Genomic DNA, 13,955 nt, shown 5'->3' with positions numbered 1-13,955 from the left:
GAGAAAAATAATAATAAAATCAATAATAAATACGAAATATAAAAATATAAAAATTTTTGAAGTTAATTTGAAGGTCACTGACCAAATCTATTAAGACACAAAATCAAATAGAAAAAAAAATTGGAAATAGTTATAGGAGTTTAACTATTATAGTTAAGAGCATCGCCATATAAAATGAGGATCGCCATGATAAATACGAGGATATAAGTATGTAGTTGATAAGCCTTTGTTAAATAATTAAATGTCTGTTTAGAGTTAGTAGAAAAATTGATGGCGAAATAGCTGTATAATACGAAACAATTTGTAGAACTCGAAGATAAAAGATTTTACCCAGGTAAAAGTCTATTATCAGATCTATGTAGTACTCATACCTTTTCAGATTTCTTTCACAAAAATTCAAGCACCTGATAAAACTGTAATCGGATATCTTACCCTCGGGGTATCTTAAGATGCAGTTTCTAAGAATACATAATCCCCAAGATAGTAACGCCTTCGTGTTTATCGTGCCATTTATCACCAAATCAAGAATTCCTGATTACAAATCAAACTACTAACTATTGTTATTAAAATGTTCTTATTAAACGCAACTTTTATATCTGTTTCTTTCAAGGTCACCTACATTCTTCGCACGAATGTACATATTTTTTCCTGCTGCAGACATTGATGTGCATTTAAACATGCGCACAATAATACGACCTTAAAATGACCTTGGACTCAAAAATCTCAACTTCCTTTTACTTTCTGCCATTTTTTTCACGAAAAATTTTTCGTACCACTACAGTTAACCCTTTCGCTGAGGCAAATTTTAATACATAACGCGCGCGGCAGATTCAGATGCTCCACAATGGCAGAAAAATTTTCTTTTTTGGCCGTATCATTCTAAAATTTGTTTCATTGAATGAACGTGAAAGAGCGCAGAGGAGGAAATTAACGCTTAAATCAATAAGGGCGCCAAAAGGCTCCAATAACACAATGCGAACAAATTTTTAAAGCGCCAATAGCAGCGAAAGAAGATAATTAGTGACCTGTGTCACTTGGCCCACACTGTAGAGTAATACCTAAAACTCGCAGTTTCCAAGCTCGCGTTGAATTCGAAGAGACCTAAAAAAACTACACACCTTTAGTCAACCGTTTGATCCAGCGGTTTGCAACAATATCGCCGTTCAATGACACGCATAATCATGTCCGGTTGAACCTAACCCGCGCCCCGACCCCCATTCATCCACCTAACAGCTCGAGTCTCGTGCAAACACCGGCTGCCATACAGTTCGTCATGCGAAAATATCTAGAGCGGCTGGAAAAGAGGGAAAATTTACGAGCACCCGTTGTATCATTTGTTACGAGAGACCGGCGCACGACTAGGCGTGGTCCACGCGAACCTGCAGCTCTCTTTCCTTCCTTTCTTTTCCTCAGCGTCCATTTCTGTCCGTATCTCTCGGCTATCTGCTATCGTGCCACTTCAACACCACTTGTGGCCTCGTTCGAGAGCACGTAACACAATCCTCGAGGTTCGTGCGATTTTCGGAGTTGCTTCGCTGCAATTCGTGCCTAACGGGGGTACAGTCGGTGGAAGCGATATACGTGTACGAGCCATTTAGAAACCAAAGGGACTAACTCCATAAAATACCATTTGTGAAATTTACTTTATTTAACTCCCCAAAAAGTGGAGTTCATCATTTTGGCCTCTGAGTGGTTTATGTATCTTCCCCAATTTCCGAGGGATTGCCCCGCCATTCAAAATGTTAGGTCATCGTGTAGGAGGGTGCAGAGAGTAGAACCGTGGAGAGAAAACCGAAATCGCCAGGATAGATTTCGAGATCAGTAAAAATATACAGGGTGATTTTCTGAGAAAAATAGAGGAGGATAAAGTTTCATACGATGGCTTGAATAGATGTTTTACATGGCGACACCAGGAATTTTTTTAAATTGAGTTTCTCTGGTATCAAGTTTACATTCCCTTAACGTTCTATTAAAAGTTTATTATCTAGGTTCATATGGCGTGCCGGTAACAAAAATTGTTATATACACATGAGGTCATTGGGTCTTTTTTGACCCGATGACCTTAAAAGTGTATAGTTGAATGGAGGAAAGTATTAGGGTTAAGCGACGATACCGACTGATCTGCTATGCAAAGATGAGAAGCTAGCTAACATAAGGAGTGTAGATCTGATTAGGTTACATCCCCATAAGTCCATCTTCTCTAAGACAACCCTAAAAATAAGGTACATGTATTACTATTATTGGCCAACGCGATAAGATCGACAAATCGCCACATCTAAAATTGCAAAACGTGAAATTTAGACGGTGCAAGTGAAGTACCCTTGCCTCCGTGCCATCTCACTGACCATCTTCTCATCTCTTCATAGTACCCGCACCCAGGACCGTCCATCATTTTTAAATTGATATCCAAAATTTCTGCTTACAATCTTTCCAATGAAGATATACAGCATTCAGCCTCCGTCACCTTCAGCACAACAGTAATTTTCGTATTGGTAAAAATTAACCTACATCTGACAATGATTAAGGTACAGACAAATTTTTTAAATATACTGCAATGGATGAAGCAATTCTGAATTGACATGGAGCGGCCATGATCTATCTCATCTCCCACCCTGGAATTGCTGTTTTGACCTCATTTTGTGACCTCACTACGTCGCTTCCACCGACTATACCACAATGGTGGGGCAAACGCGTCCCGGGACGGTTCCGGCATTTGCGTGGGGCGAGTCGAAGCGTTTCAGCAACGTTCCATGAGAGAGGCAAGAACAGGGAAGTAATTACGAAAGAAAATGAAAGGACAAAGTATCGGTGTCAAACTCGAGCTAGAGAGGACTTTGATCGATGGATTCGTTTATGTTCTTAATGTGGAAGAGTATTGTATAGTCGATGGAATCGATACAGTGAGTTCGTAAAATTAGTCAAGCGTCAAAATTCACGTAATTCGAGCTCTAAAACAGCAATTCGAGAGTAATGAGAAGCTCGATCCTTGATCAAGGCCAAATTAGAATTAAGTTTTTCATTGCACTATATTTAAAAAATTTGTTTGCGCTTTAATTATTGAAAGCTGCAGATTAATTTTTACCAATACGGAAATTATAATATTACTGAACAACCAAGACTTAATATTAAAACCAAAAAGTATTCTGAAATTTATAAATTTTCCTCTCAACACAATCTCGCTATAAAAGCAAAATTTTCACAATTTTTCATTTTCCTGACATTCTCAAATTTGACTAACAAGTATATTACTGATTCCTAGAAACTTAAGCTCGTCTTTTAACCCTTTCGAGACCAATGAAAATATTGATCTTAACTTAGTATCCATTATACAAAATTTATCCAAATAACAAAATTAAAAAAAATGAAATTTGGTTCCAGATTAAAGGGTTAATGCTTCAACTTACAACTTCACTACATTGCTTCCACCAACTATACCCACATTGCAGCAAGAGTGCAGCTACTTATAATAGCATTGTAACGATAGTGTTATCAAAATTCTAAACAGTTGATTATCCATGAATTAACTACGCTAATTAGGATTCATTTCCAGAGTCAGGATAAAGATACAAATACTTACAGACAAATAGATATCTCTTATTTCGAGATAGAGCGTGAAAAATGTAAAATTCCGCTGAAATTTCATCGACTTGTCGAATCGAAGAATTTCAACAGATATAGTGCAATGTCGAATGTACAACCCTTTCCCTCTTCGATTGACCTAAGGAACACCTGAAGTGCATCTGGCGCAACATTCGGTTCCCGTTACTTCTATTTACGATTAAAACTTTCCAATGCTCGACACGTGGCTAAACGCCGCGGTTGTGACTTTGCAGGACGACGAAAGGATTCGCGGCGATGATTTTTTTCACCGAGGAACATGTTTCGATAACCTTTGCGGTGAAAGAATCAGGGAACGTCCGAGATCTTCATCTTGTCTAAGCCACGGACGCGTCGTCGAGAAATCGTTTCAGCGATTGCACGATGTCGATTCCTATCTTCGCGTCTCGCGATGGTTTTTAATTTTTCATCAATCTCGATCCGTGGAACGATCGAAGTTGAGACGATAAAAACTTGCATTCGCCTGAAAATAAACTAGTCGCTAATATAGAACGCGCAGCCTTGCATTTATAATGAAACGTGGAATGTGATAAAAATAAGTAATCTGCAGTTTGCAATTTTATCTAAATGACACCGCTCGAAAATGGAAGAATGTTGTTAATTGGAAGAAAGCCGAGGAGTCGAGTGAATTAAGATGTATTTAGACGAACATTTACGATCCTTTCGAGTAAATAATTGGTAAAAATATTAACTGAAAAAGTATGAAAAGTGTAATCTTCCATGAAATTCGATTAACGTACAAATTTTTAATGTAAAATTTATCTGTATTCAAAGCTAAATATTTTAATGTAAAATATTTATAAATGTGAAAAGTATGAAAAATGTAATCTTCCATGAAATTCGATTGATCCTTGATAACAATTAACGTAAAAATTCTTAACGAAAAGTCTATCTATATTCGAAGCTAAAAATTTCAATGTAAAATATTTATAAATGCGAGAAGTATGAAAAATGTAATTTTCAATGAAAATCAATTAATCTTCGATATCAATTAACGTAAAATAAATTAATCTGCATTCAAACGAAAATTTAACATCCTTTCAAATGAAAAATTGCTAAATATATTAACACGAAAAATTTGTAAATATGAGAAGTATGAAAAATGTACTGTTCAATGAAAATCAATTAATCTTCGATATCGACTAAAGTACAAATTTCAACTTCGCACTGCAATTTTCAGCGAACGTTCCGTAATATTCCACATAGGATAGACACGAGTTACGTGCAAATTTTACACAACCATTATACCACTTTGTAAGTCAGAACGCTATTACTTTCTACATTACTTATACAATCCGTCTGTGTATACTTCGCTTCGACTAAAATTTTCATTAGAAACATCTGACATAACGACGCGAATAAACCTTCAATTTTATCAAACTATAAACACAACATTTACTCATTTTCAAAGCTCGACCCCCAAGTTCGAAATAATTCAACGACGCAAGAACACCAAAAATTTGGGCCAAATTACTAAATCGATACCTATAAATAAAGGCAAAACTGCTATCAAAGATGCATCGCGACTGATCTTGCCCCTAAGGGAGCAAGACTGAAAAAGAATCGATGCCCCATTAACGTTCATTTCATGGAAAGTAAATTCACCGATTCCAGTTACTTTCTATCGTGAAACGAACGTTTCTAACTCCCAAGTAACGCAATTAATTTCTTTTTCTATTACAATTTTTCTTTTTTCTTCTTCGTCTGTGCCGCTTCCAAACAGTCCAGATCGTTCTTTTTTTCCCTCGTCGAATAATTTCTAAATTGCGAGTTGGCCACGGTGAAAACTGTTAATTTCAGATCGCGATTTAACCGTTTCACAAACGTGTTTCTGTCCGTGTGTAAGTAGGTAGATCAGCTGTGTTATAACGGCTTATTCACGTCGAATATACCTGCTGCGTCGCATGACACGAATAAATTAACGCTGCACAGGTAGAAGAGATTCGCGCGGAGCAACGAAACGAGTCAGGTTGAAGATGGGAGTGGACTTAACGACAGGAAGAAAGGAAACGTGTCACGTTGTCGACGATAAAATCAACGAGGATTTTCCCTTTCGGAGTACAGTTATCGCGGAGGAGGCATCCTAACAAAATAACTCACTTCCTCGATTCTTAATTAGCGTTATGCAGGTTCGATCACGGAGACATGTTCAAACTATAAGGATTAAACCGTTCCAGTAGCGCGGTAGCCTTCGAGGCAAAAAGGAAATACGAAGAAGAAGAAAAAGAATACGCGGTATCCTTGACACGAAATTTGCGTACTCTTGAATCGCGTTTCGAAGGGAAAAATCGCGGTGCTGGAAAGGTACGGGTAAATATATCAATCTGGGAAAATGACTGAGAATTTTCTGAACTTCTTCGTTTCTCCGAGAAATTTTAGGATGGCTGGAGAATCTTCGAACGTTGATAAATGTCCTAAATCCTCCAAAGGATAATTTAACTTAAATGCTGAAAGTTAGCACTTAATGGCGTAAGATTTTCGTTTCGTTTTTTTCCTTTGTTAGAATCACTATGGAATCCTCGAACGTTGATAAATGTCCTAAATCCTCCAAAGGATAATGTAACTTAAATGCTGAAAGTTAGCACTTAATGGCGTAAAGTTTTCGTTTCGTTTCTTTTTTCTGCGTTTAAATGGAATAAAAATTTTGCGAAGAAAAGTAAATGTGAAATATTAAAGAAGCATCGGTAATTTGACGAAATTATGTGACGAATTGGTAATTTAAAAATATTTAACGTCCTACAAAAGGATAATATACTTTAAAAGTTAATTTCAAGTGAATATCTTAGCCATCGAGCCAGATTAGTGATATTTAAATGGCAAAATTGAAAGTCAGTGTAAACCTACTTTCAGAATAATTTAAGACCTCGCGAGACCAGCTAAATATCTTTATTTGAAAGTGACGAAACGCTAAGTCGTTTATAAACATATTCGATAAGAAATATAAGTGTAATAATTCCTTTGAAAAAAATCGTCGATAGTACCCTTTGTATTTGTTTCATGATTCAACCAGCAAGATCGTAAAAAAAAAACAATCCTTGGGAAGTAGATAATGCATTATTGCATAATTTCACACATCTTAACGACGTCGTTAACGAGTGTGAAATTAGAAAATAAAAATAGCTCAAACACGTTCAAAGTGTATTAAATAATTTATTTTTTGCTCGAATCTAAATGTACAGTTGGCTCTTTTCTTTTTTAAGTTCTTCACTTACCTGAGCGTTACGTTCACGAAGACCTTCGGTTGTGACGAAAAGCAGCACCACCAATGCCACCGCCGTGCACCACGAAAATCTCCGCGCCATTCTGCAATAATAGAGAACAGGTATCGGATTACACAATAACCAAAAGGTCACCGAAAGAGATTGCCGCTATTTTGCTGAAATGTACAATCGGATCGTTAAAAGAATTTTTTATTTCTTCTTTTGAGGTCGATTTTCTCTTTGATTCTTTTCTTGGAATATTCTTTGTTGGAGTCAGTTTTGTTTATTTAAAAGATATTTAAATATATTGAACAGTGAGTGCTGACAAAAGTAGGTCGATGTAAAGGAAAATTCTTTCGAACGTAAAAATTGATATTTTCGAAGCAAGGCGTCCATTGTATCTGAAGAATTTTCTAACTTAGGTGGAGCAACTTTATACCTTTAATTACGAATTACCTTTTGCACGTGAAATAAATACTAACTTTCCTCTTACATTCTTTTCAGAATATTCTTTATTCCAATAATTTTTATTCATTTAAAAAGTATTTTGAAAAATTAAACGACCAATCCCAATAAAAGTAATTCACTCTGAATTACGAATTACCTTTTGCACGTGAAATAAATACTACCTTTTCTCTTTAATTCATTTCAGAATATTCTTTATTCATTTAAAAGGTATTTTGAAAAATTAAACAATGAATCCCGACAAAAGTAATTCACTCTGAATTACGAATTACCTTTTGCACGTGAAATAAATACTAACTTTTCTCTTACATTCATTTCAGAATATTCTTTATTCATTTAAAAGGTATTTAAAAAAATTAAACAATGAATCCCGATAAAAGTAATTCACTCTGAATTACGAATTACCTTTTGCACGTGAAATAAATACTAACTTTCTTCTTTAATTCATTTCAGAATATTCTTTATTCACTTAAAAGGTATTTAAAAAAATTAAACAATGAATCCCGATAAAAGTAACTCTTTGAATTTTGAATTACCTTTTGCACGTGAAATAAATACTACCTTTTCTCTTTAATTCATTTCAGAATATTCTTTATTCATTTAAAAGGTATTTTGAAAAATTAAACAATGAATCCCGACAAAAGTAATTCACTCTGAATTACGAATTACCTTTTGCACGTGAAATAAATACTAACATTCCTCTTTAATTTATTTCAGAATATTCTTTATTCGTTTAAAAGGTATTTTAAAAAATTAAACGATCAATCCCGACAAAAGTAATTCACTTTACATTAAGAATTACCTTTTCTCACGTAAAATTAAATTTGTATTCAATCGAAATTTCTAAACTTTTGTCAAATTTACATTTAAACATTACAATGTGTGAAGTAAAACTAATAATTACGCGTAAGATAATCAAATTTTTCGCGTATTTACTTAAACGTTGCAACAGCTGTAGATACATACATTCGCCATCCCTCTTTTTCAGAGCACTCTGTGCAGTGTACACGAAAGACCTTAATACATGCATGTGTGAAAGTCAAGCACTGCCTTCCACATTTAAATTTACTTTTACTCGTATAATTCTCAAGCCTGTTAACCGGCGCGTATAATTCCCAACAACTGTACTATAACGTAAGAGGGTACCTATGAGATCATACGTTTCTGACCAGAGCCGTTTAACCGTTTAGCAAAGCTTCGCAATTTCCGTGACTCGATCCGACAAAGAACGTTTTCTCGAAATTACCCTGTGATATTAAATTATATCACCAAGTGTGTGTTTGTGTGTGTGTGTCTTGTCTCGGATCGGGTTATTTTTACGTCATCAAGGATGAATACGCAATTACCCCCTTTGTTTCTATATCAAAAAGGATCGATCGAAGCTGTATTTTTATCACACAACGTTGTGCCAGAACGCCTTCGTCTATCTATTCGTTCCATTAAAAATAACAGCAAGTGACACGTTGTCATTTAATAATACAACACGATCGTCATACCGTAATATTCTCAGAGTGGGCAGATACAACTACTGTAGCTTCCGCTTGTACGTAAAGGTAATCATCGTTATTCCAATTAAGGTGTGTAATTAAATTGGTTGCAGCCGAATATAATCTCGGGTTATCAGAAAAAGTAACCTCCCAGAAGGAGGCCAAGGTTTGTTTCCTACCTGCGACGAAGGTTTAAAAATGCCCATAGATCATTTCCAGCCTCTGTGTTTAACCCTTTCGCTGCGGTGGATTTCAGTACGTGACAATCAGGGCAGACGGCGGGTGTTCAGTCGCGAGCGTAAAATCTTTGTTCTGGCGTTTTTGAATTTTTAAAATTTTTCAAATTTATCGTTTCTCAATTTTCTAAATTTATCGTTTTCAAATTTTCTAAATCTATCGTTTCTAAATATTTCAAATCTATCGTTTCTAAATCTATCATTTCTAAATTTTCCAAATTTATCGTTTCTAAATTTTCCAAATCTATCGTTTCTAAATTTTCCAAAGTTATCGTTTTCAAATTTTCCAAATCTATCGTTTCTAAATTTTCCAAATTTATCGTTTCTCAGTTTTTTAAATCTATCGTTTTCAAATTTTCCAAATATATCGCTTCTAAATTTTTTAAATCTATCGCTTTTAAATTTTCCAAATCTATCGTTTCTAAATTTTTCAAATCTATCGTTTCTAAATCTATCATTTCTAAATTTTCCAAATCTATCGTTTCTAAATTTTCCAAATCTATCGTTTCAAAATTTTCCAAATCTATCGCTTCTAAATTTTCCAAATCTATCGTTTCTAAATTTTCCAAATTTATCGTTTTAAAAATCGAGATGCAAGTACACAAAGGACAAAAATTAAGCATTAAATTGGCGCCAGCGCCACAGTGCAAAAAATTTTCAGACCGACTATAGATATCCAAGGGCACAGGGCGAGTAAGTATTCGAAACGCCTATAGGCGCCAAAGACCCGGCGCGAACACATATTCATACTGCCTGTAGGCGCCAACAGCAGTAAAAAGGTTAATAGAAACCGGAGTCAATTACGACAATATTCCTCAAACATGACTGCAGGACAGCAATTTACGAAAACAGTATCGATTTTCAGTAATTATCGAATAAACGAATCAGTTCAATTGAGTCTTCTTTTACCACAAATTTTCACATACGACTACAGATTGTACCTTTTGGATCATTCCGAGAGACTATAATATTTAATCCGTGTTATTCGTTCGGTAAACATGTGTGCCCACTCGCGACAATGAAATTTTCATACCCTCGAATTATTAGCGAAGATAGGGAATACAGACGGGAATATTTAAATATCTCCGTTGCTTTACGAGTTTATGCAAATGTTCTGTGGAAGGGGTCTGCCCGAAGGAAATAAGTATGATGAAAAATTTCCCCTGGGGTTTTCAATAATTCCGGAAAATTGCTACTATCTACTGTCGGAGAATCATTTCACATAAAATATGCTCATAACGTCATGGACAATATAACTTTCCAGAAAAGAAATTTTCTGCACTGTTCCCAATTTCAGCGGCATTTAATTATTACAGAATTTAACTTTCATTTATCGTTACTTAGATAAATATTACTAAATATTACTCTTTACATATTATCATAGTATTCGACATCTTCAAGATCGTCCAAAATATCTGTGAAACATGATCCATCATTGCTAGACTGCGGAATTTTTATGCAAATTTATATTTTTGAGAATACAGCAAAGAAAGTAGAACTTTGGTGAAAAATTATTTCATCTACCGTATATTATAAAAAGCACTATAATTTGGATACTTTGTGTATTTTCTCGTATTACGTGTATTGTGTGCAATTTTGTACCTTTAAATTCCCTATGAAAATCCGCAGTCTAATCATCGCTAACGGTTATTTAATTATTTCGTCAAACATGGTCGTTAAACACTTAATGAACTTGTCTAAAACGGTATAATAGTCGAAACGGTGGAACTAGCGTGTAGGAATTAAAAAGCTTGTAGTAAAATAAATCACCCGAAATTCACGAATAAAGAACCGGTTTGAAGACGGTGAGGATTTGACAAACGGCAGATCTAACGAGGCCGTCTCAAGTACGCGGCCAGTCGTGATGATCGTGAGCTCTCTCGATCCTCTTTCCTCCGCTGGCGCGAAGATCAACAAGGAGGGGAGGAAGATCAAGATCAGCCATGGATCGACGACCGTACTCGAAATACCGTTAGACTCGGCCGCGTTGTATTACGATTCATTAACATCGTCCATTCAACCCCAACTCGCTTATTTTCTCTCAACCGAACGTCTCAACTTCTACGATACAATTTTCATTATTTCTTTTCGTGTATTTTATCTAGAAATACAATCGAACAGTGAACGAGAACAATCTTATCGCTTTGGGGCATTGTGAGATAAAAAGTTTTCAGGCTTTTCGGTACTTACACTACCGGCCAAAAGTTTGGAATCATCTCCCACTTTTCATCGATATTAAATCAGCTGTTAATTTTTTATAGATTCGAAGTTTATCTCAATTCTACATTTATCAATTTATCTCGTATCAATTAATTCGAACGATAAAAAATTCTCAAAGTCGCTGACTTTTTTCTGCAAATTTTTCTGTAAATTGCAATGCTCAAAACTTTTAGCCGGTAGTGCATGTGTGCACAGTGGGATATTTTTTATCCCGCCTTGAAATATTGAGATAAAACCGAACTAACTTAGGCTTATTTTTGGAAGCTTCATAGTGGGACTATTTTCAGTTTTTAGTTTTGAAACTTTTATTCTTTTTGGTTTCGCAAGTTTCATTCTGGGACTATTTTAAGTTCTTTTAAGTTTCAGTCGTTTCATACCATAATTCATCGTTAATAAATAAAACCAACCTACTTTGTCATATTTTTTCAAATAAAATTTCTGTAAGGCTAGAGTCTTCTTTGTCTCGAAATTTCATATCCCAAAAAATTAACGAAACAGAGAATTTGTTTTTAAATTTCAGTCGTTTCATACCATAATTCATCGTTAATAAATAAAACCAACCTACTTTGTCATATTTTTTCAAATAAAATTTCTGTAAAACTAGTCTTCTTTGTCTCGAAATTCCATATCCCAAAAAATTAACGAAACAGAGAATTTGTTTTTAAATTTCAGTCGTTTCATACCATAATTCATCGTTAATAAATAAAACCAACCTACTTTGTCATATTTTTTCAAATAAAATTTCTGCACAACTCGAGTCTCCTTTGTCTCAAAATCTCTTGCCCGAAAGAGTGAAACACTCAACGAAACGGAGAAAGTGTAAATCCTAATTGACAAATTAAATAGAAAATTGAACGTATCTCTCAAACAAAATCATTTCTACCGACAATTAAACGCGACCTCGGTATTACAAGAGACAAAGAAAAAGGAGATCCATTAATTCGTTCATAACATATTACGATCTACGGCTAAAAACGAGCTCTCTCACGACGAGAAAGACAGAGAGAGAGAGAGAGAGAGAGAACAGTGCTCCAGCATCGAGTCCTTTCCACGATCGTTCGTGCGCACGAATCGGTTACGCGCCAATCGAAAGTAAATTCTCTGCGACGGTGTATGCAACTGCACGTATCAGGTTGTGCCCGCGATTGTAAAGCATATTCCGTAGAGAATAGAATATATTTCTCAAACAATCCGTTACATTTATCGCGACAAAAAATGACCACCTCAAACGAACATAATTACCGTCGTCGTAATACTCTCCCCCACCAAAAATAACGCGTCAAAAGTATCCTTGTAAAATTATTACTATGTCAATCGTCGATAATTTCCATATTGTGACCTTTGGCTCACTTTTCGTTTATTCTCGTTCTTTGAAACTTTCGAAATTTTTCAATTCTACATATACAAGCGTGTATCTGTGTGTGTGTGTAAATTAAAGTATCGCGTAGAAAGGAAATATCTGCATATTGGAATCGTGCGAAAGTACACGAACGACAGAGAGAACAGAACAGGGAAGCGAATTTCTCCGCGTGGCACGTCGCCGCTCATGCACCGTTGCTTTTCAGCCCAATTTTCAGGATTATTGTCCGATTTAAGTCACCGTGACAAGCTGGACGAGGGGATCGCCCCGCGCGTCTGGTCCTTGCTCACAGCGAAAAGAGATCATTTCGGCACGGTGCGCGCTCGGGCAGCCCGTGTTTTACGTAAGAAAACGCCGGGGAACATCTGGAAGTTTGCGCGCGTGAAAGTGGACTGCCGAGTTACAGGCAACGGTCAGTTAATTCCGCGGCCGCTCGGTTAATATTCTGCAACTCCAGCCGGTTCCCGTGGCGATCACGGAACCGAGCGTGCCGATTCCGACCGACTTTTTTAAAACAGACCACCGTCGTGTCTGTTCGAACCGCTTTTCCCGCGAGGTTTCCATCGGAAAATTGCTAATTGACGCATCAGCGGTGCCATTTTTTTTCCCCCCACGCGAACAAAGTTGCAATCGACTCTGACGATTTCGGGTCACGAACACTCAGCGTCGAAATAAAATGGTACATTTTTAAGAAAATTTAAGGTACCATTTTCCCCCCGCGAACAAAGTTGCAATCAACTTTGACGATTTCGCGTCGCGAACGCTAAATATCGAAATAAAATGGCACATTTAAAAAAAAAAAGTACCATTTTTTCCATACGAACAAAGTTGCAATCTGCTCTGACGATTTCGGGTCACGAACACTCAATATCGAAATAAAATGGTACATTTTTAAGAAAATTTAAGGTACCATTTTTCCCCCGCGAACAAGTTGCAATCAACTTTGACGATTTCGCGTCACGAACGCTAAATATCGAAATAAAATGGTACATTTTTAAGAAAATTTAAGCTACCATTTTCCCCCCGCGAACAAAGTTGCAATCAACTTTGACGATTTCGCGTCACGAACACTCAATATCGAAATAAAACGACGCATTCTCGAAGGAAAACGAATTTTCGAGAAAATTTAATCACCGTTTCAGACCGTATCAACAAAATTGCACAATTAGTCCAAGAACGACTATTCTGGTCGCTTTATTATCCGACCATCAACCTCGAGGATCTTTTCCAGCGCGCAAGAAACAATCACGGAAACCAGGCATAACCTTTCTTAAAAAGAAATAGAACGCAATCTAGTAGGCGCATCTTTAATTTTTTTTTTTTTCTTTCTCTCCTCGCAGTTCGTTGTTACGAAGACCTTGAGACTAAC

General features: G+C 36.1%; 1 protein-coding gene across 1 annotated transcript in view; it reads right to left on the bottom strand.

Annotated features, from left to right (window-relative positions):
• LOC108576140 (mucin-19-like) overlaps positions 1 to 6,920 on the bottom strand; it is a 78,780-nt gene extending 71,860 nt beyond the window's left edge. The window contains exon 1 of the mRNA XM_017939077.1: positions 6,831 to 6,920. Coding sequence (XP_017794566.1) covers positions 6,831 to 6,920 — 90 coding nt within the window. The remainder of the gene's footprint in view (positions 1 to 6,830) is intronic.
• Positions 6,921 to 13,955: the final 7,035 nt, after the last annotated feature.

Source organism: Habropoda laboriosa, unplaced genomic scaffold, assembly GCF_001263275.1.
Source record: "Habropoda laboriosa isolate 0110345459 unplaced genomic scaffold, ASM126327v1 scaffold36, whole genome shotgun sequence".
NCBI classification, from domain to species: domain Eukaryota; kingdom Metazoa; phylum Arthropoda; class Insecta; order Hymenoptera; family Apidae; genus Habropoda; species Habropoda laboriosa.
The sequence above is the reverse complement of the archived record's forward strand: the minus strand, read 5'-3'. Positions and strand labels throughout refer to the sequence as shown.